Here is a 26472-nt window from a genome sequence, read left to right as displayed (position 1 = left end):
TGATGACGATAATAATAATAATTGCTCACTGTTGCTCGCTTCACTCACCAGCTCCACCTACCTGCCACCCCCTGTGAAACCTCCACCTTTACACCGGACCAAAAATGCCACAAGCTTATTTCTCTTAAATCTCAGAGCGATTAACAAATGTTAAAGGAATTAATATGGCTTTAAGCCACTGCCTAGCCTAAGGGTGAGGAAGGGTGAAAGACAAGCAGCTTCCCTCAGAGCCATCCTGCCAACAGCATGCAAAATGCCACATGGAATTATGGTGCAGGGCTAGCCTGAAATGCCCCTGCTACATAGTTGTATAGACTTGAGTTGTATAGACTTGTTTGTGTTGTTTACTGTGCTGTGGCTCACAGTATGACGGAAGACACAAAAGGAGGAACATGATCAGTTTCTAATGAGTCTGGTAGCACCCTTGATGCTCAGCAATCCCCATCGCTTGAGAATGTAACAGAGGTGATAAACAACTTGACTTAATTTCCTGGAGCAAGCTTAAGGGTAGTGGTTCTGTACATTGGGGAAAACCCAATGTCAGCTGTGTTGACATTAACATCTTCCTTCCCCATCCCTGGAACAATTTGTGAAATGTTTTTAATCACAGACAAGCAAGGTGGAAGATGGACATAAAAGAAGGATAAACATGCACACAAATAACTACTACCGCTAGAGCTTGTGGTGATTAAAATCAAAATCTCACTGCATTAAATGAAACAAGGAACCTCAGCTAGATCATACATGACAGGTATATCCAACCTCTGCTTAAAAACTTCCAATGAAGGAGAGTCCACAACCTCCCGAGGGAGACTATTCCACTCTCTAACAGCTCTTGCTGTTGGAAAGTTATTTTTGATGTTTAGTCGGAATTTCCTCTTTTGTAACTTGAATCCATTGGTTCAGGTCCTACCACAGTAAAATGGTTCGCCATTTGTTGATAGCCACAAGAATTCAAATAGATCAAATATGACTACTAGCAGAAACGCAGTGAGGTATGAAATCCTAGCAGTGTTGATAACTTTGAAAATGACCTATTTTATGATATAGAGATAGGAGAATGAGTTGTATGCTAAATATGGGGATAGTATTTTCCCCCCAGTACTGGATAAGGCACAGGGGTCTCTGTTTAAAGGGATGGGCTACTACTATGCAAGCCTCTTGAAGGATACATGCAATGAATTGAGGGAATTGATATGGTTGCAAATGAATGATAATTATTAAAAAGAACAACTGAACAATCTCATTTAGCTATTTGACAAACTGAATTGCACATTTGAAAGGGCACCTTGAGAATATTTGTAGTTTGCTTTTAAGGTGCTCAGGGTAACTATATTTTGATATTCCAATCAATCAATCAATCAATTGCTGCTTTAAAAGAAAAAAAAAAGAAAGACAAGACTGACTGACTGACTGACTGGTTCAGTCCATCAGCTTCATCTTATATTCCTGCAATTAAATATAATTCAACAGTCACCTAATCTAGTTTAGCACACTGCCTCTAGGAAGAAACCAGTAACCAATGCTTCAAGAGAGGCTTACTAACCTTAACTTGGTAAGAAGCTATGGTAGTTTATCCTGCTATGAAGAGGAATGCACTTTGTTACTTCCAAATTTATTTGTAGCATTAATATTAGTTTGATCCTAGCAAAGATTTTATGTTACTGTTGGTACAACTTCACCCCAGTTATAATAAATTCTACTATAGCCTTTCTTCATATGAGAGCTATACAACACTTAAAATAAAAAAGACTCTCAATATGTCTAAAAGCACGGTAGAGATTAAGTGTCTCCGGGCTGTTCGTTCAGCAGTAGAATCAGCATCCCCTCAATAACCAGTCTTAGGACTTTCAAATAAGAGTTGAGAGGGGGACATCATTACCTTTTGAAACATCCAGAGGCTTTCTGGAGCAGAAAATATTATCAGATCTAGGCCTAGGCCCTTGCGTCCGACTTGCTCCCTTGATATTTATGGAGATCATATCATGTGTCACATAAGAAAGACATTGGAAACGTGCAGTGAATTTTGTACAATAACAAGAAGAAAAGAGACAAAGATAGAAGATAATAAAAAAGTGTGTTTTCTTGTTCTCAGAGCTAAACCACAGTGAAACGGCTTGACAATGGGCAGATTGGGTTCCCCCCTTTCGCTTGTCTTCCCTCGACATGTTCGCCCCATGGGAGCAGTGATGGAAAGTGCCCTGCTGCAGAGTTAATGTGAGGTTTGGAGCTGAATTTTTTGACTAGCTGAGCTCAGCACCTGGGAAAGCTGCAGTTGATTAGCTCCTCTAAAAGCCCAGGTCCCAATAATTCACAGAGGAGCAAAGTAATTGTGGCCACTGCTGAAATGCAAGGAGGAAGGTAGCCCAGGAAGAATAGATGGTGGATTTGGAGCACTCCACAAAGGAGGGGGTGGGCAGAAAGAGGAGGGAAATGTATATTCTACTCACGTTTGTGATTTTCATTTCTGTGGACAGGTGGGGAGCGTGTCTCCTGCTCTAGAGCATCATCCCCCTCCTCACTAGCAAGGTGGGTGTGAGCATAATGGTAGCTCAATCCTGGCCTGTTCTTGTAGCGCTTTCCACAGACTGTGAACAGAGAAAACAGAAAGAAGAGAAGACAGAGGATGATACATCAGTAACAACTAAAGTGGCCTTAAGTATTTCCTCACTGCTGCTGCCTTTCCCAGACAAATAGACGTTTATTTCTATTTCATAACACCAGAGGGATAGCTCTTCACTGAGGGCTAAATACCCACATACAAAATACCTGTCCCTCCAGTCAGGTCTGAAGTAAAATATTTCTTTTAAAACACTCAGAAGAGGCAACCAGACATGGACTGAAAGTCTGAGGAAAACGTGTTTTCTACTGGACAGTGCATAGCTGAATAAATGAAATGTAGAGTAAGAATTGGCCCCAAAGGTATCTCAGGGTGTATTCAGATGTGGGGAATATTGCATTAGTTTTCTGGATTATAATACTAGCACTTCCATCCCATTTTCTAATATTCCTTTCACACCACAGTACCTGTTGTGCTATGGAACTATGGCTTTTTGACCAATATACCAGCATACCGTGCTAAATTTCATTCAAACTAGTGGGTGCAGTGTGACACAACAACAAACGTCATTGGACAATATTTCTATGCTCACACTCCTTCTGCACATGCAGGCATCTGTTCCCCCATGATTCCCCTGTGCAAACAGCAGGAAAGAACTGTATACTGCTCCAAATTCCATCCCTTTACTGCAAGCCGATTTTTTTCTGCAACCAACTAACATGCAAATGAGTGTTAAACATGCACCATCTTCTACTGGTTTTCCAGAAGTGACGTTTATGTCCTGTGAAAGCTCAACTATAATTTGGAAAGTAACAGTTAAGGGAACATTGAGGAAATGGAATGATCTATGTGTGAATACAGCCTCAGTTTAAATTTAGATGCTGCACGGTTAAGGTCACAGCTGAGTGCCATGCTGTGGTAGCTCTCCTTCAGACTAGGGACAATGAGCTGCCAACATTTAAGGATCAGATGCCTCAGAATTCATGTTAACGAAATGAATGTTAGAAAGATGTTGGAATGAAGTTATATGGCTTTAGTAGAAATGTTATAAGGAATTAAGTATAAATAGATTATTAGAGCATTAAAGGGAAAAATAAGGTTAGAATGTGTTAAGACAATTATAGGATAGAAAACAGAGGAAGATGGAAAGGAATTGCTGAAACAATTAATAGAAGTGGAATACAAAAGGGAGGTGTGAGGAGGTCGTGGAAATTAGTGAAAGAAAGATAAGATATTGAAATTGGACTGTGTTTTAAATGGTTTTTGTTTTGTTTTGTTAGTTGTATGTTAGTGTTTTGCAGGTTTTTTTGTATTGTATTGTATTGTATTATTGTATGTTTTTTCTTTTTTGTTTTTTTGTAGTGTTGTGTTCAATTTGTTGGAAAACTAATAAATATTACTTTAAAAACAAAACAAAACAGAATTCACGTTAACAAGAAAATTCCCAGGGAAAAATACCATGCTGAATCTGATAGTCTTTATCAATTTTAAATATTTTTCCATTAGAAACTGCTTTCTGGGTATTAGCTTGTGAGCATTAATAACAAATTATTAAATAACAAATTCCATTGAAGAGACTAAAGCATGTAAAAAGGTTAAAATAGCTTATTATGAACACAAATGATCTGTGCTTATATTAGAAATTACCGTATTTTCCGCCCTATAGAACGCACCGTCCCATAAGGCGCACCTAGTTTTTTTTTGGGGGGGGAATAAAGGGGAAAAAATTATTTCCCCCCCAGGCACGGGGCTGGGGCGGGGGAAGGCCGAGCTTCCCCCGACCCCCGACCCCAGCCCCCAGAACAGGAAACTCTCCGCAAGCCATGGGAACCTGGCGCCAGGCTCTCGTGCCTTGCGGAGAGCTGCGCGAAGTCTGGGCGTGCTGAGCTCAGCGCACCCAGCCTTTGGCATGCAGGCAACTCTCCGCAAAGCCTGGAGAGCGAGAGGGGTTGGTGCGCACCGACCCCTCTCGCTCTCCAGGCTTCAGCGAAAGCCTGCATTTGCCCCATAGGACGCACACACATTTCCCCTTCATTTTTGGAGGGGAAAAAGTGCATCCTATGGGGAGAAAAATACGGTATATTATTATATTTGTTCATGTACTTATAATCTTTTTAGGCCGTCTCTGTGGATAATGTGTTTTCTCTTTCTCTCTTCTCTTTCTCTCTCTCTCACACACATATTGTGTGTAGACCCATTATAATCAATTAATTTGAGACCATTGATTTTAATGGACCTGTTTTATAACTAACATTGGATGTCATGTCACCCTATATATTCCTCAATGGAAACTGGCTTGAGTGAGAGAGCTGAGGCCCTGGAGGAAAACCATCCTGGTTATGGCAAACAAGCTGAAATTACAATGCTGCAAACTATCTATTAACTCAAATTGAATGCAGCTCTGGTGGCATGCAAATTGCAGCTTTGGCACTAAAAGTAAGTTGTAGTTGTTGTTATCATTATTTAGTAGTGCTACTTATATAGTACTTAATACACCACTCTCTAAGCAATTCTCATAAGATATACTATAAAATCACAACTATAATACATATATATACAATTTTAAAAACTCACAACAGTAAAACTGACCAGTGCATACTTTATTTATTTCATAAAAATTATATACTGCTTAATTGTAATAATAAGCCTGCTAAACAAGTGGGTTTTTAGCAGGCCTTTGAAACTCATTACAGTTCCTGCCTCTTAAACTAAATGAGTCAGGTTGTACTATATCTTACAGGAATAAATGTTAGCAGGTCAACACCATGTGGAAATGAGGACATGATGAATAAGGTCAATGAAAAGCATCATTCTTTGTTTACACAACCGGCTGTTTTAACTACTAAGCATCAACATTGGGAGAGATGCACAAAACTGTGCAGGAACTATTTTGAAAGATTATTACCCTAGACGTCCTGAGAATATTGTCAATAAGCTTGAGAATATAGCAAAATGTTTCTAAATTAAGACATTTAATTAGAGGTCTAAGAAATACTGGATTATGGCAGAATTAGGAAAAGAATAGAACATCTTTTTAAAAAAGATTCTGATGAGGTGCAACTATCTTAGCCCAGCTATTCTTTTAAGGAAATAAAAAATGAGTGGTCTGGATGGTAAGGGGCAATGATCAAAGCAATACTTAGACATATTTAAAACATGAATGTTGATACATATCATACACACTGTCCCATTTGACAGGTGTTGAATGTATAATTAAATACTACCTTTCTTATTTATATAAGACTATTACAGTCAAGCAACTGTCAGGTATTGAATGTATAATTAATATTACCTTTCTTATTTATATAAGACTATTATCAGAAACCTCACATGTGTGCTGAGAGTAAGCTATTGGGACAGTTGTCAGGGACAATACGTAGTCTGCAGAGCTCAGTAGTTTTCTAGGCTTCAGCTTCATTTAACAGCCACCTCGTTCAAACTAAAGTGAGTGAGAACAAATGTCTAAAGCAGGGGTGCAGAACCTCTGACTTAAGGCTAATTAAACCCGCCAGGCCTTGCAATCCAGACCACAAGGCTGTTTTCAGCTGGCCACACACATCTGTTACTTACCTGATGTCATATGACATCAGCCACAGCATAAGCAAAGCTGCTATGGAGGAATCCAGAGCCTCAGAGTGTCCTCCCAATTTTTCCTCTGCAGCCCTAGCTTCCGAATGGATCCTATCACTGCCAAAAGCAGGGGGCCTTGTATTCAGTGCCAAATGCACATTGGGGCTGCAAAGGAAATATTGAGAGCAATTGTTCCTTTGCAGCCCTGGTTTCCAGCCCGATGGAACAGGTGCCCTTTAAGCAAGCTCTCAGGGAACGGGCACCAGAAATTGAGGGGAGGGTTGGATGCTGCCCACGGACTGTCAATTGATCGGTGATTTAGATAGATGGACTGTGCTAATCAATGTGTGTTCCTAGAGCAAATTTTCCCACAAACGGAAGTAGCAGGAGCATTAAATGCCAGGAAACAACAAGCTAAGAACATTCCTTATTCTTAAGGAATTGCTGAGTGAAAGAGGAAAAGAACAAACTTCAGGTGCTGGCTGAGAATATGGTAAGAACTGTGGAATAAAAATATATTTGGAATTTTATTGTGGCGTGGTTGGAGGAAAACAGAACGAGGCCAGAACATTAAACAATGATTCCACAATATCACACGGAACAATCACTTCCAACAAAGTATGCTGAACTGGGCCACATTCATTTAGTCTTCTCATCTTGGCATAAACTTTGGAATGTATCTGCACGTTTCACTAACTGAAGATTTTCCACAAAGGAAAGCTGAGTTTAGGGTAGAAATTCAAACCAGCTATGGTGCCATCTCACATCTGTTTCCATGCAGGCCCTCATTTATTGTTAATTATATGGATTCATTCACCCTTCCTTCCTTCTCAACTCCAGTAAAGGAGATTGCCATTGATCAGCCCAGGTTTTCTATAACATTAGAGCAACTAAGCCAATGAAAGCCAGAGGAGACTTACATTCACAATCCCCCTGTAATATCAGGACAATTCCACCAATGTTATCAATGGAAACAGGGCAGGAAGAGAAGACCGAACCAAGCAAGTAAATTGCAGAGGTGAGTTCAGTCTAGTTTCATGTTAGCATTCACCCAACCTATCCTTTGTTCCAAACAACCTTTTTTGAAGTTTAATTTTTAAAACTTTATCATGGGTCCTAGCAGTGCTTTTAAAAAAAGAAAGAAAAAGAAAAGGTGCCAGGACTCACCATGAAGTTGTTACAGTAAGTGCTACACTTTTAACATTTGGGAGAGAAAAATGGTGTTGGTACTGTGTACCTTTGAGTACTCCCAGGAAAAAGCACTGGATCCTAGTATCCAAAATCAAAGGATCAGAGCGGCTGAGTAAATGAAACACAGAGGAGACTAACCTACAAGCCCCTCTTAATATCAGGACAGTTCAGCCAATGTTATCAAGGGAAACAGGACTGGCAGAAAAGACTGAACTGAGCAAGAGGTGAAGAGGTTGAAAGAGGAGACTGAGGAAAGTGAATGTACAGCATACCACCCTTCTTACTGATAGGCTCTTCACTAGTTATAACAAAAATAAAAAATAAAAAAGTCGGCTCCCAGTCTCCCACAACCATTCCTTGTTATCGGGCACATCTAGTACCCTGAATTAAATAGCGCTTTGCTCTGGAAGACACAAGATCTACCCACTTTGGAAGAATGGCAGATGAAGGTGATGGACTATATGGAATTGGCAGAAATGGCTGGCAGAATCCAAGATCAGGGAGAAGAGTCGGTGGAAGAAGACTGGAAGAAATTTAAAGACTATCTACAGAAATATTGTAAAATTAATGAATGATAGAATGATGTTGGATAGCAACTAAGGGGTTTCCAGCTGTAATGATTTAAGAGAATATGAAAAAAGGGTTATAAATGGGTTAAAATCTAATGGTAAGGATTTGCTGAACCAATAAATTGAAGTGGAATACAAAAAAGGGAGGTATGAGGAGGTCCGGGAAATAAGCTAAAAGAAAATAAGTAAAAGAAAAAATGTATGTTTTTAACTGTTTTTATTTTGTATTTTTCTTTTTTCTTTTCCATTTTTACTGTTATATTTCAAAATTTTTTAATAAATATCTTATATAAAAAAATAGCGCTTTGCTCTTATCTAAGCAGGGCTCTTCCTATACTGTACTTTCCTTTTCTAGTTGGCCAGCCCCTTGAGCAACAGTCACACCACATGGTAGGTTAGGGAAGCATTCATATAAAAGGCACTTCCGTAGACTGAATTCTATATTGGTTCATTCAAAAACAGCTCTTACGACACAAGTTACCTGGTTGGGACTTCATTAGGTTAAATGTGTGGTGCTTAAGGTGCCTTCTAAATTGGTGGGAGAAAGTCCTCAATTACAATACAGTAGCGCCAATAAAAAGCCAATGAACAGAGCCTTTGCGGGGGTTAGAATGGCAAACATAGGAATTCTTACAAAAGGCAAGTTCACTCTGATTGGCTTATTTCAATTACATTCTCTGTCATAGAACAGAGGGCGGGATTGATACAACTGAGCACCCAAGCAGGGCTCAGTCATGTACTGTGCACGCAGTGTTCGAAACTCCCATTGTTCTAGGCACATTTTGCGACAGGGAATTTCATTAGCACAAGCAGTTTATGAGCTCTGGGCACAGTACTGCACCTAAGATTTCAGATTAAAACTGCAGAGTGGAAGGAAAGGAAGACCTTTTTCTGCCTCCCCACTTCCAGCTACTCTCTGAAGACTGCAGAAGAGACCCTCTGAAGAATATTAGAGGGTTAAGCAGGGGAAGGACTAGACCATGTGAAAAAATGAACATAATATTTTAGCTGCACTGCATTCATTTTCAGCTTTGCATTCTTGTTATAAAAATATATGCCTACACATTCCGTTGTTGCGCCCATAATCTGGGTTTAAAGTGCCATTTAGCTCCTAGCTTTCGTATCTCAGTTTCTAACACTGTGTACATGACAGTTCTGTCCAAGTGAGAGATGGAGAAAGAGCAGCATGAGATTTTGCCCTTGGACTGGGGGAAAAAAAGTTTTTGGGAAAAGGGAATTGCATACCTGTAAAGTACCTAAGTATTCAGGTGATACTTTTAATTTCTAACCACAGAGTTGAGCTAGGTGTTAAATGAGCAATGCATATAACAGTTTTCAGGCAAATGAGCAATGCATATAACAGTTTTCAGGCAAAGTTTGTGTGTATTTTTTTAATGGAAAGCAACCACAGGAGGCTGGTAGTTTCAGCACAGGGACAGCATGGGGATAAAGAGCTATTTCATCCCTTTCCCCTCCTGCCCAAAATCACCCCCAATTCACAATGGGAGAGAAAAATGGCTACCTCTATAGAAATGCAGGCAAGGGACTAGTTTTGAGAAGAAGAAAAACGTAACTGGGAGAGAGTGGGTGAAGCAGCTGCTTCTCCCCTCCTCACCATACCTCTGCTCAAACTGGCAGCCTCCCACAACTATTTTTTCATTTGAAGAAGAATGCTGGGAGACTGCTCATGCATCTCCCATGTAGCATTTAGTGTGGCCCTATCTGAACCACAAAAAGAAAAGAGAGTGACTCATGCGGTAGACATAGATACCAAGCCATAGAAGGCCGCAAATGAAGCAGAGAGGGAAACGGAGCCTAAGAGAAAGAAGGATGTGAGGTGGGGTGTGGTGTGGTCTCTTGCCATGGGTTTCATTTTCACTCACTCTCTCGCTCAAAAAATAGTAACAGCAGGTAGTGATGGGAGTGGCAGCTCAGCAAATTCTAAAGCAGTGAAATGTGTTTCATTTTCTGGAAAGGAATGAATTATGTCTTGATTGCTGCACCAGCCTGAAAGCAGGGTGGAGGGTCTGGGCGCTACTTACTGTCACAAACGTAAGGTTTATCGTGGTCGTCCATAGAAGAAACATCATTCCTTCGCCTGCCACCTCCAGAACCCCGAGCCTAGAAATAAACCAAGATGTTAATGCAACAGCCACTACCCAGGCATTACAGTGGTACCTCTAGTTGTGGACTTAATCCATTTCGGGGTACCGTTCACACCCCAAAAAGTCCACAACTAGAGTGCCTCTTCTGCGTGTGCAAGAAGCGTGCAAATTGTTTGGGCGGCAAATTGTTTTGCTGCGTTTGTAAGCTGAAAGTCCGTAACAAGAGCAGAACACAACATGAGGTATGACTGTACAATGGTACCTCTAGATACGAACGGGATCCGTTCCGGAGCCCCATTCGCATCTAGAGGTAAACGTAACTAGTGATGGCACGTCTGCGCACGCGCGCATCGCTTTTCACTGCTTCTGCGCATGTGTGTGACGTCATTTTGAGCATCTGCGCATGTGCAAGTGGCGAAACCCAGAAGTAATGCGCTCCATTACTTCTGGGTTGCCTCAGAGCGCAACTCGAATGCGCTCAACTCGAAGCGCATTCAATCCAAGGTATGATTGTAATCTGGTTTGAGTGTCCTCAGCACAGCTCCATGAAAATTACCCCAGAGTGGAATACCCAGTGTTTTGTTTTCTGATGCAAAAATCATGTGAACAGAACCAAAACAGCAGTGTGAACTATTCTCCAGCAAAAAAGAATTCCTGTTTTGACACTAGTGGAGGAATTGCTACATATTCATGATAGCTGATGTTCTTACAGCTCAAGGGTGGAGAACCTCAGAGCCAGGAGCCACATGTGGCCTTCCAGGTCTTCCTATCTGCAAGCCACGTCTCCTCCACAGGCCACCCACTCAATGGCACAGCTCCACACCAGCCTCCACTTTTCCTTTCTTGGCCTGGCTGAAATGTGTCATTGCACTGGGATAAGGCCTCTGGCTTCCCTGGACAGTGTGCTATATGTGTAGAGCCTCTGACTTTGGTGCAGCTGGACTTCAGCCTACTCTACAAAGACAAAATTCACATCTGTCACGCTACCATCTCCTGACATGTGGCCCACTAGCAAATGCAGCCCTTGGGCTGAACAAGGTTTTCTAACCCTGATACATAGTGGGTGGAAGAATTAGCAATACACCTAAAATACTGCAGTCAGGCCAAAGTGGTGTCACGTCTATTTCTCATATACAATTGCTGAAGTCTCTGTGCACAAGGAAAGTATAACCATGCCAGCTGTGGGCACTGCCAGGGGAATGTCACACACTATGGAGGGCAAGCAACAGTACCCAGCGTCCTCAAACACTAGCTGAGGTTCTAGCTGTTGGTGACTTGTGGAAGTCCGCCAATAGTTCACCACACCTCAACCAGTGTGATGTCTGAGCAGTGTATGCCCCAGCAGAGTTTTCAAAGATTTCCTGCTGCCAGCAGAACTTCCACAGTCCCCGGTTAAGGGGGAAACTCTTTCCCACACAGTTCAAAATAATAAAAGTGTTTATTGTCTTCAGACACAAGACAAAGCTAAGTACTACTATCTACTGTATGCAGTTCTTCTGGTCTTCAAGGTAAAGATACATAAGTACAGATCGACCAACACTATCACCATGCTAGCTAATGCTGCTGTGTAAAGCCTACAGCCTCTCCCCCTGTCTCTCACAGGTTCATAGTCAGACAATGGCAGCAAACAGGATAGCATCAGGAGATGCAACAGGACATAATGAAAGCAATGCCCTAGACCAGTGTTTCCCAACCTTTTTTGGGCAAAGGCACACTTGTTTGATGAAAAAAATCTCGAGGCACACCACCATTACAGCCCCGTGACGTCAGCACGCAGCGTCACGCCGGGAGGGATGCACGAAAGTGTAAGTTTCAATTTTTTTCCCTCCCCCTTGCCGGGGAACCTCCAAGCTTTGGGGGGGGAGGAGGCAGCAAAGCGAGGCAGGAAGGAGAGCGCGGCTTGGCTGGGTGAGCTTTGGCAGGGGCAGGGAATGAGAGCCGCGAGGCGGGCGCTGCGGACGGAGGCGCTGCCCGCTGAGCTCGCAGGCAGCCAGGCAGGCAGACGGCGAGAGCCCCGCGCTGGGTGGCCTCTCCTCGCCGCCGCCGCCCCGCCTCTCGCCGCCCGACTCGCCCGCCTCCCTCCAGGCAACATCTCGCGGCACACCAGGCAACATCTCGCGGCACACTAGTGTGCCGCGGAACAGTGGTTGGGAAACACTGCCCTAGAGCAGGGGTCAGCAAACTTTTTCAACAGAAGGCCGGTCCACTGTCCCTCAGACCTTGTGCGGGGCCAGACTATATCTTTGGGGGGGGGGATGAATGAATTCCTATGCCCCACAAATAACCCAGAGATGCATTTTAAATACAGTCATACCTCGGGTTACAGACGCTTCAGGTTGCGTTTTTTCGGGTTACGGACACGGCGAAACCAGGAAGTACTGGAACGGGTTACTTCCGGGTTTCAGCAGTCGTGCATGTGCAGAAGCGCTAAATCGTGCTTTGCACATGCACAGAAGTGCTGAATCGCAACCCACAGTGCCGCATCGGGTTGCAAACGTGCCTCCCACATGGATTATGTTCACAACCCGAGCGTCCACTGTAAAAAGACACATTCTACTCATGCAAAAACACCAGGCAGGCCCCACAAATAACCCAGAGATGCATTTTAAATAAAAGAACACATTCTACTCATGTAAAAACACGCTGATTCCTAGACCGCCCACGGGCTGGATTTAGAAGGTGATTGGGCTGGATCCGGCCCCCGGGCCTTAGTTTGCCTGCCCATGCCCTAGAGACTATTAAAACCATCTCTACAATGCTGGGGAGCAATGCTCCGGCAGGGGTTGATGCAAGCCATCTCTTTTTAAAACTTCACAAGGGATACAATATAATCCTCATTACCAGGAGGAAAAAAGTGAAAACGGGAATGTGATTTTTAAAGGATATACACTCTGAAAAGAGATGCTCTAAGAAATGAACACTATTAAGCATTTTGTACACACCCAAAAGTGTTATAGCATTGTTAATAGTGCAGTAATTATAACAACAGTTACATTACACACAAAGTTTTCACTTTAAAGTCTCCTTGTTTAAAATAGGAGAGAGCGAAGCACATGCATAAATTAAAATGTCTGAACCTGGAGCTTTCAGTAAAATTTTCCCCAAGCACATTCATGCATGTTGATTTCTAATTTCTTTTCTTGTTCCTTTTTTTAAAAAAAAGAAACGGTTGCTCTTGGTGCACTGAGGACACTGAATAATGAATGGTAGCTACACCTAACCTGCATTACACAATGCGCAAAATATACATCCCCCCCCTAAAATGCATGCTCATGTTCTCAGGTTGTGTGTAATGTGCACTCTGTGATTTCAGGCCTTATTGCCCTGCCCATTATTTCTGCCCGACAATGTTCTTTAAATCTCCTTCTCACTGTCTGCAAATCCATATATCCTTGGCCTTCAACTCTCTTTCCCCACACTCCCATAATTTCATGGCTGGCCTCAGGGGGGCTGGCAAATAGACAGCCGCCCCAGAGGCACAAACTCGAGTGCCACGTGCTTGCTGTCAGTGCTTCAGCATGTGGCATTCAGTCATCCATGGCTGCCTTCAGCCTCCTGCCGTTCTACAGCAAGGGATTGATGTACATAGCCGGAAAGCTTCGCCAGAGCAGCCTTGGAGCGTTCAGATGGAGCCAAACAGGGACGCTTGCCAGAAGGACAGATGAAGGGGCCCAAGATTAAAAATGAAATCATGCTGCAGGAAAGGGGAGGACGTGCACAAATTGGGAATGGCCAGCACATCAGCTCCTCCGCATTATTTCTCTTGCATTCCCTCGTTGCTGCTCTGAAACAACCAAACACATGGGCCTAAATATACATTTAGGGGCCTCTAGATTGCTTCTGGAAATCTAGTGCAATGGTGTCCTTAATACAGATGAGTGGAGAAGAATATCTAGATCTAGGAAGAAAGGATGAGGTGCTTTGTTACAATGGCCACCTTCGTTTTTTTATGTGTCCTAGTGGGAGAGGCTGCTGGGGAAACATCGTGCCAGAGCTTCAGTTTCTTAACTGGCTCTGCATTGTACTCCAGCCTCAGCATACTATAAAGAATTTACTCTGTGTTTTCCCAGAACCCTGATCAGACCCAGGAGCAAAATAGTAGTGTGGGGCAATTTCCTATTGCATCCCAGGAGGGGCTGGCACAGCGGAGCAGTGCTGTGCCCCCACCCCCACAATGGGAAAGACCTCTCCAGGAGAGAGCCACTGCCAACCAGAGGAGGCAGTGCCGGGTTAAATGGAGAGGCAGTCTGAGCTGGTAGTGAATTGGGTCCATGACAGTACACATTATGGCAGCAGACCCTCATCTTTAAAAGCTGGTTTTCCCAATTCATATGTAAAGTGAATGTGCTTCAAGGTGTTTGTGGGAGAGGGGTTAATGGTTTGCTCTGTTATGCTTTTTGTATTCTCATTTTGTATTTTTCTGTTGTTAACCTCCCTGGGATCTTCGGATGAAGGGTGGTATACACATATATTGTTGTTGTTGTTGTTGTTGTTGTTGTTGTTGTTGTTGTTGTTGTTGTTGTTGTTGTTATATTAACAGCAGTAGTGGTAGTAGTGGGACACAGGTGGCGCTGTGGGTTAAACCACAGAGCCTAGGAGTTTCTGATCAGAAGGTCGCAGTTCGAATCCCCGCGACAGGGTGAGCTCCCATTGCTCAGTCCCTGCTCCTGCCAACCTAGCAGTTCGAAAGCACGTAAAAAGTGCAAGTAGATAAATAGGTACCGCTCCAGCGGGAAGGTAAACGCCGTTTCCGTGCGCTGCTCTGGTTCGCCAGAAGCGGCTTAGTCATGCTGGCCACATGACCCGGAAGCTGTACGCCGGCTCCCTCGGCCAATAAAGCGAGATGAGCATGCAACCCCAGAGTCGGCCACGACTGGACCTAATGGTCAGGGGTCCCTTTACCTTTACCTTTTTAGTGATAGGAGTAGTGGTGGTGGTGGTGGTGAAGATAGGGAGTAACTTAAAGAAACAAGCAGGCATGTACACAAGGATTCATAAGTCTGCTCCCACCTGCTTTCCCCCCAGCCTCTCCTCCACCCCCAGGAACTTTCCTTCCTGCTGAACTCAGGCCAGTGGTGGGAGGGTTTGTGTACTCCCTGCACAAACACCACTGTGGGCTCCCTCCAGACATACCTTTTATTGAACTTTCTTGGTGATTTGTGCTCATGATGCTATCAGGGCTGTCACACACACAATCCAGCTTTCAATATTGCTTGCAAGGGTTTGAGGGCAGTTCCACTGCTTCATTTCCAGTCAGTGCGTGCCCCATAACATTCTATAGTACAAATGTTCTAACTTATTTTTGCCCCATTACAGCCGCTCCAGGCAGCAATAATGAGGAAGCATCGCAGAACAAATCCGCCACTACTGTGCTATGATTGTGTCAAGAACACAAATTGCAGAATACTTCTGCAACAAAACACCAGTTTGGAGAGGCCCTTTGACCCTTTTAATTGCACTCCTTCTGACCCTATTCTAACTGCAAATTTGGCAGACTTGCCTGCAAAGATGCACGCCTGCTGCCATCAAATGTAGTGTGTGCCTCATTCTGTGCAATAGGTCAGCTCCAAGCCAAGGGCAGCCCGATGAAGTCATAGCATAAAGTGAAGGGAGGCAAGGCAGGCAGGCAGGCAAGGGCCAAAGAGGAAATTTCAAGAGTAGAAGGAGCCGTGTGCAAGAATGAGATTTTACGGGAAGATGAATATATAGCTTGTGGACTTTTCCTACCGTTACCACAAGCACAATGTCTTTCCCTCCTGCTTTCTGCTTGTGGCACATTACAATTTAACAGATTGTAAGGTGGCCTGGGTGTCTCCCCACCCCCACCCCGTAAAAGCCACTTATTGATGGAGGAGAATAGAGGAGTTTGTGAACATTTGGCTAATGTAAAGATCTCCCTGCTGTGAGTCTGCTACCGGAGGTTTGCAGGGGCTGGTGCTTGCTCCAGTCCTGAGAGCCTCCAGCAGTTCACTCCAGAGAGCAGAGAGGGCCAGAACAGCCAGACAGCATGAAGAGTGGGAGGTGAGCTGCCTGCCTTCATGCTGTGTGGGTTTCTTGCCAGGGGATCTGATTACTGAGAGCCTCCAGCTGCAAGACCCATGCAGAGAGCACTGATCAATAGCCAGCTCTTCCCTGCACTGAGACCGCCAAGGGAAAAGATATAACTGCAGCCCATCTGAAAAGGCAGCTAAAACAAGCACCAAATAATAAAAGTTGTGCCATCTATGCACACAAATATCTCCATGTGTGCATTCATTCCCTCCCCCTCCCAGGTTTGTTTCTTTTACTGCTTTATTAAAAACCACAATCAGAGAGCGGAAAGACAAAAGATTCAAAGGAATCCTTGTTCATCACATCACTTTATAATGTATACATACCAATACATATGCCATACATACCATACAAAACGTATCGCATAACACAGATATCATTAGGCTCTTTGTCTATCTATGCAATCAATATAAATAGAAACAACAGAATAGTGTTCTCACTCCTCCCTCTCCCCCCCCCATGTGGCTGAGGCAACCTACCCGTCCTCTGGGTCTGTTCTTTCGCTTCGGAATATCTTCCTCCATCTCTTCCTCCTCATTCACTTCATCTGCATTTTCATCATTTTCCAAAACCCTCTGTAGTTAGAACAATAAACAGTAATTAAAAACAATTCCCAGAACAACAGAGGCTTCATAACAGAAAGGCAAAGGAAATCAGACATTGTGGATGCAGGCTCTGGCTTTGTTCGAATACAAAGCAACTTTGGATCCGGCCATTTCAAGTTATAGATTGAAAGTTCCAAACATGCTCTCAAGGAGGACATGTAGTTTGGCTGTACCAAGCATCAACAACTGATCATTTTTAAGACTACAAGGTGGGGTTTGGGGGTCTTCCAAAAACCTTATTGGAACCCTCCTGTTGCTCACTTTGTTCACATCTGTTCAAAGCATCTTCACAGCCCTGACTAGCTGGTGCTTCGTTCCCATTTTGGGTTTTTTTCAAATTGGTTTTCTTGGCTTTTTTCTTCCAGGGTTCAGTGGCATCATTATGTAGCCTAGAAAGATGACCAATTTGGGGTGGGGGTGGGGGACACCTGGCAACGAAACAGCAGCCAGTCAGGGCTGTGAAGAGGCTCAAAGGGCACAGTGGAAGCTTCCATGGATAAACATATATCTTCCACCCCTACTTTGCAATACACCCATTACACTGGAATGCATCTTTTGAGTGTTTGCGGTAGTATTCCACCTCAAAATTATAGAGGAGTTTCAATTCCCATCATGCTTTTATTCAATAATTGTATCAAATCCTGAATTTACTACAGATATCAAATACACACACACACACACACACACACACACACACACACACACTCACACTAGTGTTGCAGTCACAATGCTCACCCTTCATGTAGTGTTGAGATGCAAATGTATCTTCCCACAAGGTGCCCCTGCAGTATTTGGTGCAGTGTTAATTTGCACTTTCTGCAGCGCATTTGTCTTATGTGAAGTAAATCCACTCCTTCCCACATTCCTCTATTGTATATTCATTTTCCTTAATCTTGAAGGAAAGGGGAATGAATTGGGCTACCCACTGGTTTGTGTGGGCAGCATTTGCCCAATTGTTATTATGTTATGGTCCTTTGCAATAGTTGGTTATGGCACACCTACACAGCAACAGAGCAACACAATCACACACACACACACACACACACACACACACACACACACTTTCTTTCTCCTTCTCACTGGAGATTATGGTTATATACAGCAGCTGGTATTTGCATTTGTATGTGCTCTCCTGTAGATCATGGGATAAAGGTCACAAGAGATTAATAGGCTGGAGGTTGAGACTGAGCCACAAAATCTTATAAGCAGCCATTTCAGTATTACATAGACTGGAAATGTGACCAGGCCAACAGAAGAGCACTTAATCACCTGGATTTCTTGTAGAGTGTCCTCCTCTTTAGTATCTACCTTCTTTTCAAGCCCTTCTCCACGCAGCAGTGCTTCCAGTGTGGTCCCCTCTGATGTGAAGCCATCCTTCTTCAGAGGCAGGTCAACTTCTGACAAACCAAATACAACAACAGAGGCTATGGTTATTTCCTGCAGCGCCAGGGATGCACAAGCACAGATAAATCACAGAATGTGTGAAATTGAAAACCACTCAAGGAGGCTCTCTTGAGAAGTCCTGCCCAGCTCATCTTCTCTACTGCTGTTAAGACTTCTCTCATGTCATCAACTTACTTTGCGTTTCCCTATATGTGTTCCTAACAGTAAATAAGCAATGAGAAGATGCACATCACGTATAGATGAATAGCCATGTGGGTTTTCAAGCTGACTGGGAATGGGCAACAGTCAAACATGGACTTACGTGATCATTGTTGGAACACCGTGAAATAAAACACACAAGTCAATTTTTCCAATGGATTTGAATCCATTAAACTGGACTTGAATCGCAATTCAAAAGTGGGGTTGTTGGGGGTTTTCTTAGACCTCTTCCTAGCTGACTTGTTTGCAGGAAGCTTTGTTATATTAAAACAATATAACATCCCTCTCAATATGCAGTCCATGCATTCGGTCAGAATTCAACTACCATGTCATGTGAAAAGCAGTTCTCACCCATGCAAAGTCTAAACAAGGGGAGAGCAACAGGTAGATTGGAAGCTTCTGGTAGATCTCTGGGTGAGTAGGTCAACAATAATTTCTGATCTCCAATTTTTTAACAAAAGCAAAAAAGACTTCTGTCCCGCCACAAGCTTGAAGTCTTCCCAGCCTTAGTCTGAGCAACCAGTACCGTTAGCCTCGCCCTGTAAACAGTGTTTGTATTTTAAGTTCTGCTTTGCACAAAAATGAGAGGATATTGGAGGCCACTTTAGATTGTTCCCTGTGATGATTACCTCCCTTTAGCAAATCATTCACATGGAGCCATAAGAATGGTGGGCCCTTACCACTTGCCACACAAACCTCCCCAAGAAGTTTGCAATGGTGTGAAGAAACTCCCCATATCCCAGTGGCACACCCCTGTACTACAGTGAGGTGCTATTGTATTTATTTCTTTATTTCTTTTTACTTTACCCTTCTGTCCAAAAGATAAACAGTTTTTAAAGTGCCATCCATTTATACGATTCACGTGTGCATGTTGATAAAGCACCATCAAGTGCTGCCTTACATGTGTCACAGCAGCACATAAGGAATTTTCAAACCACCTCTTGGTAATAGAGTCAGTTTACAGCAAGGTACCAAATGTTGACTAATACAAGCAAAGTATGTTCATGGAGGAACCATTCCTAAGGCAGCCATTGAAAGAGGAAAGCTGGCTGCTGTTTTGGTGACCACAAAATGGCAGGCTTATTTTTTTTATAATCCAAGTACATTTTCCACTAGAATGTTGGCATGGTTACAGAGGAGCAAACTCCTAGGGGCCAAGCTCCCTTCGCCCCCCACCCATAAAACATTTGAGGGGGCCAGGGGCCCCCAAAGTTGATGGTCATTGCCATTCAAATGGTGTTTGTGCATCGCGCCATGCAATTGGTTATGGGGGGGTAGTGCCCCCCACCCAATCTTTTATTCAAGTTGGCACCCCTGCATGGTTATGATTAAGAAAAGGCTTTTGGATAAATTTGGTATCCATTAAACCATGGGTCAGCAACCTTTTTCAGCCGTGGGCCGGTCTACCGTCCCTTAGACCTCGCGGTGGGCTGGACTATATTTTGAAAAAATAAATAAAAATGAACGAATTCCTATGCCCCACAAATAACCCAGAGATGCATTTTAAATAAAAGGACACATTCTACTCATGTAAAAACACGCTGATTCCTGGACTGTCTGCGAGCCGGATTGAGAAGGTGATTGGGCCGCATCTGGCCCCCGGGCCTTAGGTTGCCTACCCCTGCATTAAACTAACCTCCAGCTTCCCTGAGAGCAGGCTAGACATGATCACATTCCAAGAAGCATGCTGTTTCACACCTATTGTCCCTTCCAACTCCTGGGTGCTTCCTCCCAAAGTGACAGCCAACTTAAGTGCTCATAAAGTGGTGATAATTGAGCACTGTCCCTCCTCGATAGGTGTCAGTCTCATTTCCTAATCACATCTGCTTCCAGCAATTAGCATACTCAGTCAGAAGGCCAACTTCAAAGCCCACTTGTCCCTTGACTAAATCCAAATTTGCAAGTGGCTATTCACATCTCCTCTCCCAGGCCAGATTGGCCAGCAGTCCCAAAGGAAAAAAATCCACCCACACAAGTGGCCTGTTTTCAAAAAGAGAGTCAGACTTCACCATCCTCAAAAACAAACACACACACACAATCCAGAGCATGAGTTGAGTCCTTAGAGCACACTTTTATCATTTTGGGCTTGTTTGATCAATGCATATATCTCCTTTCTTGGATAAAATGCTCTAAAGTTAAACTGGTTAAACTGCACCTCTGCTATCTGATTGCTCTGGAAAGGAGTGGGGTGCCAGAGAGACTGGCAAGATCCAGTCTCCAGAGAGACTTGGGACACAGATTTTCCTGAGTCATCTTCCTCAGAAGGGTGCCCTATATCTTGTGGGGAAAGAAACAGTCCATAGAGGGGCTAGTAGGAGTGACTTCCTGGTAAGACTCAGCCTGGAGAAGTAGTTTTTAGTCAGCACTAAGGGGATGGCCAAGGGACGTGGGTGGCGCTATGGGTTAAACCACAGAGCCTAGGACTTGCCGATCAGAAGGTCGGCGGTTCGAATCCCCGCGACGGGATGAGCTCCCGTTGCTCGGTCCCTGCTCCTGCCAACCTAGCAGTTCGAAAGCACATCAAAGTGCAAGTAGATAAAATAGGTACTGCTCCAGCGGGAAGGTAAACGGCGTTTCTGTGTGCTGCTCTGGTTCGCCAGAAGCGGCTTAGTCATGCTGGCCACATGACCCGGAGGCTGTACGCCGGCTCCCTCGGCCAATAAAGCGAGATGAGCGCCGCAACCCCAGAGTCGGTCACGACTGGACCTAATGGTCAGGGGTCCCTTTACCTTTACTTAAGGGGATGGCCAAACTGCCTCAGGTGACAATAGGCTACACTCTAGGCTTACCTATTAAAATAAGACTATCAGCATTTTAATTTGCTATACAGTATACAATGTATCACAACACAATGCCAAATCAGCTGCCATCCAAACTACTGTCTCTCTCTGCACAAAAGCAGCTCCACTTCCAAGTTCTAATTGGGAACGAGATACTTATTGGGTGAGCTCTAGCGATGCTCTGTCACTCCAGGGACAGCTGCTGTGCAAAAGCAAACCACAGCAATTCCGCTTCCTCAGAAATGCTTACACAAAGCTTATACAAACACTGTGTCACATTGATTCTCTGGACTAGCTGATTCTCATAAACAAATACCACATAATTGTACATCATGATTGATTCTAGTAGATAGCATTTGAGATGGTAAATCCCAGATCCAGGGCTGTAACCCCAATAATCTTCAAATAATAACTGTGTGTGTGTGTGTTTATGTATCCACATGGCACCTAGCTACTGCTGGGTGAATGTAGCCACTGAGCTCATTAACAGGATGTGGCAGGATGTGCCTTAAAGGGCAACTCAGTGAGCAATTAAATCTCATGTCAGTTTCAAATGAGAATCTATCAGTGTCACAAGAGTGTAAAGTCTCCATTCCTGTTTCCCACCCTTAGCATTTTTATTTAAGGTGGAGCACTGGGAACAATGGAAGTCAGAAAGAATATCATGAAATATGCCACAGGAAGGAGAGGGGGGAAAACAGATTAAGCCCACTCTTCTTCTGGGAAATATGCAGAGAGAGAAGCTGTCTGTTAGCTGTCGAGTTTGCAAAAGATACCATCTTTTGGGATGGTGCTCTCTGCCAGCAGATGGAGCGCCCCGGGGGAAATGGTGGTGAAAAACCCAGACAAGCTGCATCCATCCATCCATCATATTGCTCATTTCCACATCTCTATAGCATTAAAGTGCAAATGGGAGGGGGGGTAGATTTTTAAAGATTGGGTGGGGGAGAAAATATACAAACATACTTAGTCAAATAGCTGGGTTATTAGCTGGGAAAATGATAAAGTCTGGTCAATGTGGTACCTGGAAATTGCTTGTTTTGTATTTAAAAATTGTGAGCCACGTCCGCAAAGTCATTTTTATTGGCCTAACAAAGGGAAAGCTTCTCATAGTACTCTAGAATTTCACTCTGGAAGATGTCTTGTGACGCCCTTTCTGCACATACCTCTCCCAATATTGACTTTTACCATCCTCACCACTCCAGACCTCCACATCATTCTCCCAAACCCAGTCCTGTCCACTCCTTCTTTCCCCCACTCTTCTCTTTCAGTTTTGAAACTTCCTTGCAGCCTGCATTGTTTGTATAAACGATGATGATTAAAATGTTGTTCATAATATGACACAGCCTTAGCCCAGAGAGCCCCTAATGCTGAAGTGAGGTGTGACTTCATCATGGGAACAAGAGTTTGAAACCATCCAATTAATTTAAGGGGATATCAGGCTTTTAAGGTGCCAGAGCCCCTGAAATAAAAGCTACATTTCCACCAGCAAAAAAAGGACACATGTCAAATGTTCTCATAACCATGTATCTCGGCTCATTTTTGTATGAACGCTGTATTGTGCCTTGACTATGGAAGAAAGGTTTGCCAGGATCTTATGTGAAAATAAGATCCTGCGATTCTGCCCTAGAACAACAGCTACTTCAAACTGCAGCCCCAAGCAGAGAAATCTTAAATTGCACTAGCAGACAAGATTCTCTGATGTGGGAATGTGAGCAGATGGCTGACAGTGTGCATATGTTGTCTTCGCAGGAAAGCTGCCTAACCATTACCTTCCCCGCACCTAAGTGTGCATGACTAAATTGCCTTAAAGGCAGGACTATGAATACTTGGCAATTAAAAGGGAAAGGTCTGCTCCAAGGTAACCCAACCGAATAACCAGAGAACAACTGAATTCTGCACAATATCGTGTATATACTGGTAAAGCTCCATGCTTGAAAGACCTTACTCACTCCTGGTCATCTTGAGAACAGGTGCATGGGAGAAAGTCAGATTTGAACATGAAATATATAATTGGTGATTAGCACACTAACTTTCATTGCAATACCTTAAAGATATTGCACTGAGAAAGGGACGTGGGTGGTGCTGTGGGTTAAACCACAGAGCCTAGGACTTGCGGATCAGAAGGTCGGCGGTTTGAATCCCCGCAACGGGGTGAGCTACCGTTGCTCGGTCCCTGCTCCTGTCAACCTAGCAGTTCAAAAGCATGTCAAGTGCAAGTAGATAAATAGGTACCGCTCCAGCAGGAAGGTAAACGGTGTTTCCGTGCACTGCTCTGGTTCGCCAGAAGTGGCTTGGTCATGCTGGCCACATGACCCGGAAGCTGTACGCCGGCTCCCTAGGCCAGTAAAGCGAGATGAGTGCCGCAACCCCAGAGTCGGTCACGACTGGACCTAATGGTCAGGGGACCCTTTACCTTTACCTATTGCACTGAGAACATAAAAACAGCCCCGCTTGATCAGACCAAATGCCTATGTCACCCAGCATTCTGTTCTCACAGTGGCCAACCATATGCCTATGGGAAGCCCAAAAGCAGGGCATGAATGCTGTAGCACTCTCTCCTTCATGACCACTGCCTGCCCCCCAGCAACTGGTATACAGAGGCCTACTGCTTTCAATACTGGAGATAGTACATAGCCATCATGATTCCTAAATGTTGATAGAATCATGAATCTATTTATTGGTTTATCAAAGTGTTTATATTGGACTAGATGACCCTCAGGGTCCCTTCCAACTCTACAGTTCTATGACTCTATGGCACACTGAGGGAGAGCACACTCTGGTGTTTTTCACATTCCTTGATCTTCCTCTGTGTAGGTGGAGCCCATGCATCTCATGATGGAGGTGACTTTTGGTCAACATCCTAGAAGCACAAGTCTCTTGGGTCCCTTCTTTCTCCCTCCCCATTGTACGTGGTGTGCGGTCACTGACAGACATCCTCCCTTAGTTGTAGAAAACTCTCTTGTAAACCTTAAATCCAAGCATCTCCCCAAAATATTGTAAGAACTTACTGTTTGAGTAACCACTTTTACCAACCAGACATATGACCATTAAAACAAGTTTCAGTTGATTTTAATAATGCTTGAGCCTTCCTGGTTTGTTTGTTTAAATAAAACGAGTGTTTTCTTTTTAATTTAAATGTACTGTTGCCAACCATGCACCCCTAGGACAAGAGCATAAACCATCTACGAGTGAGATAATTTCCCCCCCTCCCTTTTGCTGTACTGTACTGAAACAAACTTCTGAAGGATGTTCCTTAAAGAGTAGCGGAGCTTTTTAAAAGCCAGAGACTTGAAAAATTAATGTGGGGAGTATGATTTGGAGAGTAGTGCTCCTTTAGGTCAAATGCACAGCTATTTGAAATTCAAAGACACCCTGCTTCCCCACTGCTATTTATCATACCAGTGCACTGTGGAAGAGTAAAATCCCAGAGTGTACCAATTCTTGGCTTTCTTTCATCTTGTGAGACAAGTTGGCCTTGCTGGAGGGGAAGCAAACCAGCCCAAAGAGTGTCCAATTGCCCATATGCTCTCTGGAATATTAAACTGCCGGAATACCATAACAACCCCTTAGAAGTTGGATTAGGATGTTACTACTGAACACTGAAACACCGTAAGAGCCCTGCCTGGTTGTTGAAGAAAGTCCAGCATTCGTCACCAACCAGATACCTATGGGGAAGTTAAAAAGCAGGACATGAGAGCATTAGCTCTCTCCCACTCTAGCTATCTCACAACTGGAATTTAGAGCCATGCCGCCTCTGATTATAGAATCATAGAATCGTAGTGTTGGAAGGGATCCCGGGGTAATCTAGTCCAACCCCTTGCAACGCAGGAATCTCAGCTCAAGCATCCATGACAGATGGGCATCCAATCTCTGCTTAAAAACCTGCCATGAAGGTGAGTGCACAACCTCCTGAGGGGCTCCTACTGTCAGAGTTTTCTTACTGATGTTGGTCAGAATCTCCTTCCTTGTGACTTGAAGCCATTAGTTTGAGTCCTACCCTCCAGAGTAGGAGAAAACAAGCTTGTTTCCTCTTCCATATGGCAACCCTTTAAGATATTTGAAGATGGCTATCATAGATCCTCACCGTTTCCTCTTTTTCAGGCTAAACATACCCAGCTCCTAGAGAGCACAACTGGACAGAGAAGTAGGATGACCTATTAATCATCAACAAAAAATAAGCAAGTTGTAATAATAAAAAAGAGAACAAATATCTCATCGGAGGGAGGGGAGGGAACTGGGTCCAAGTGACTGTGTGGCTGCTCCGTCTGGTGCTGATGGGCAGAATCAAGACCCCTGGCTCTCCCTTCTTCTCGTTCTTAAACAACCACTTCTGATAGGGGGGACCTCTTCAAATAGATCAGTGGTGAGCCATTTTCCTAAAGGCCACCTGCAGCAGTGGATGGGTGATCAGGGGCCATGTGCCAGTGGTGTGGACATCGCCAGGTGCACACAGAGACACGGGGGGGGGAGCACTTTGAAAGCAGAAGCTGCGCTGCTGACAGCAAGAGCAACCCTCTCTCTCAAAGTCTTTGCCTGCTGATGCACAAAAGGGCAGACCCCTCTTGCCACTGAAGCAGGGAGGGGGAAAGAACTTTCAAGGCACCAGTGACAGCCGGCAGGACCCTGGCTTTCAAAGCCTCTCCCTGCTGAGGGAGAAAAGGGCAAATGCCCTCCCCCCGGCCCAGCAGGGAGAGGAAAGCACATTTGAAGCAGGGGTCATGTTTGTGACAGCCTGCACAATTGTGATTTCCAAGTCTGTCCTTACCAGGAAGAGATCTCAGTCATCCCTAAATTCAGAAGCAGGGAAGAAGAAGAAGAAGAAGAAGAAGAAGAAGAAGAAGAAGAAGAAGAAGAAGAGTAGTAGTAGTAGTAGTAGTAGTAGTAGTAGTAGTTTGGAGTCTCAAAGCAGCTAACAATCTCCTTTCCCTTCCTCCCCCACAACAAACACTCTGTGAGGTGAGTGGGGCTGAGAGACTTCAGAGAAGTGTGACTAGCCCAAGCTGCATATGGTGGAGCGGGGAATTGAACCCAGTTCACCAGATTACGAGTCCACTGCTCTTAACCACTACACCACACTGGCTCTGGGAGTGCTTGGGCACTTGCAGAGGGCCACATCAAAGGTATGCAAGGGGAAAGGTATTGGTATGTATGGTAGAAATCAGCTAACCAGCTCTGCCAGCAGAGGGCAAGGACTGTGATTATGCAAGGGGGCTTCCCTCATTTCCTCCCAAAAGCTAGCTTGTAGGGGGTTAGGAGAACCACCAGAATGGCACACAAGGGGAGGAGAGAGGTGATGGTTCCATCTGACAAGCTGAAATGCTTGCACATACAGAATTATGGAAGAACATGACACTGACTTCCACCCTATGAGTGGCTGGTGTCCAAAAATGTGGAATAGAGTATTTTTCCTTGACAGCTCTCTGTATAGAGTACCTT

General features: G+C 44.1%; 1 protein-coding gene across 4 annotated transcripts in view; it reads right to left on the bottom strand.

The window, feature by feature from the left end:
- Window positions 1–26472, bottom strand: part of DPF3 (double PHD fingers 3) — a 195158-nt gene that overhangs the window by 45800 nt on the left and 122886 nt on the right. For all 4 annotated transcript variants that reach the window (XR_014005920.1, XR_014005921.1, XM_081186344.1 and 1 more), the window contains exons 4-7: window positions 17921–18048; window positions 16526–16621; window positions 9933–10011; window positions 2451–2588 (exon numbers count right to left, since the gene is read on the bottom strand). Coding sequence is in view for 2 of the 4 variants with exons in the window: in XM_081186344.1 (XP_081042470.1) it covers window positions 2451–2588; window positions 9933–10011; window positions 16526–16621; window positions 17921–18048 (441 nt within the window). In the remaining 2 variants the exon portion in view is untranslated. The remainder of the gene's footprint in view (window positions 1–2450; window positions 2589–9932; window positions 10012–16525; window positions 16622–17920; window positions 18049–26472) is intronic.

The sequence above is a fragment of the Podarcis bocagei genome (genome assembly GCF_964188305.1).
Source record: "Podarcis bocagei genome assembly, chromosome: 1".
Lineage (NCBI taxonomy): Eukaryota > Metazoa > Chordata > Lepidosauria > Squamata > Lacertidae > Podarcis > Podarcis bocagei.
Note: the sequence above shows the minus strand (reverse complement) of the source record. Positions and strands in the feature narration are given on the sequence as shown.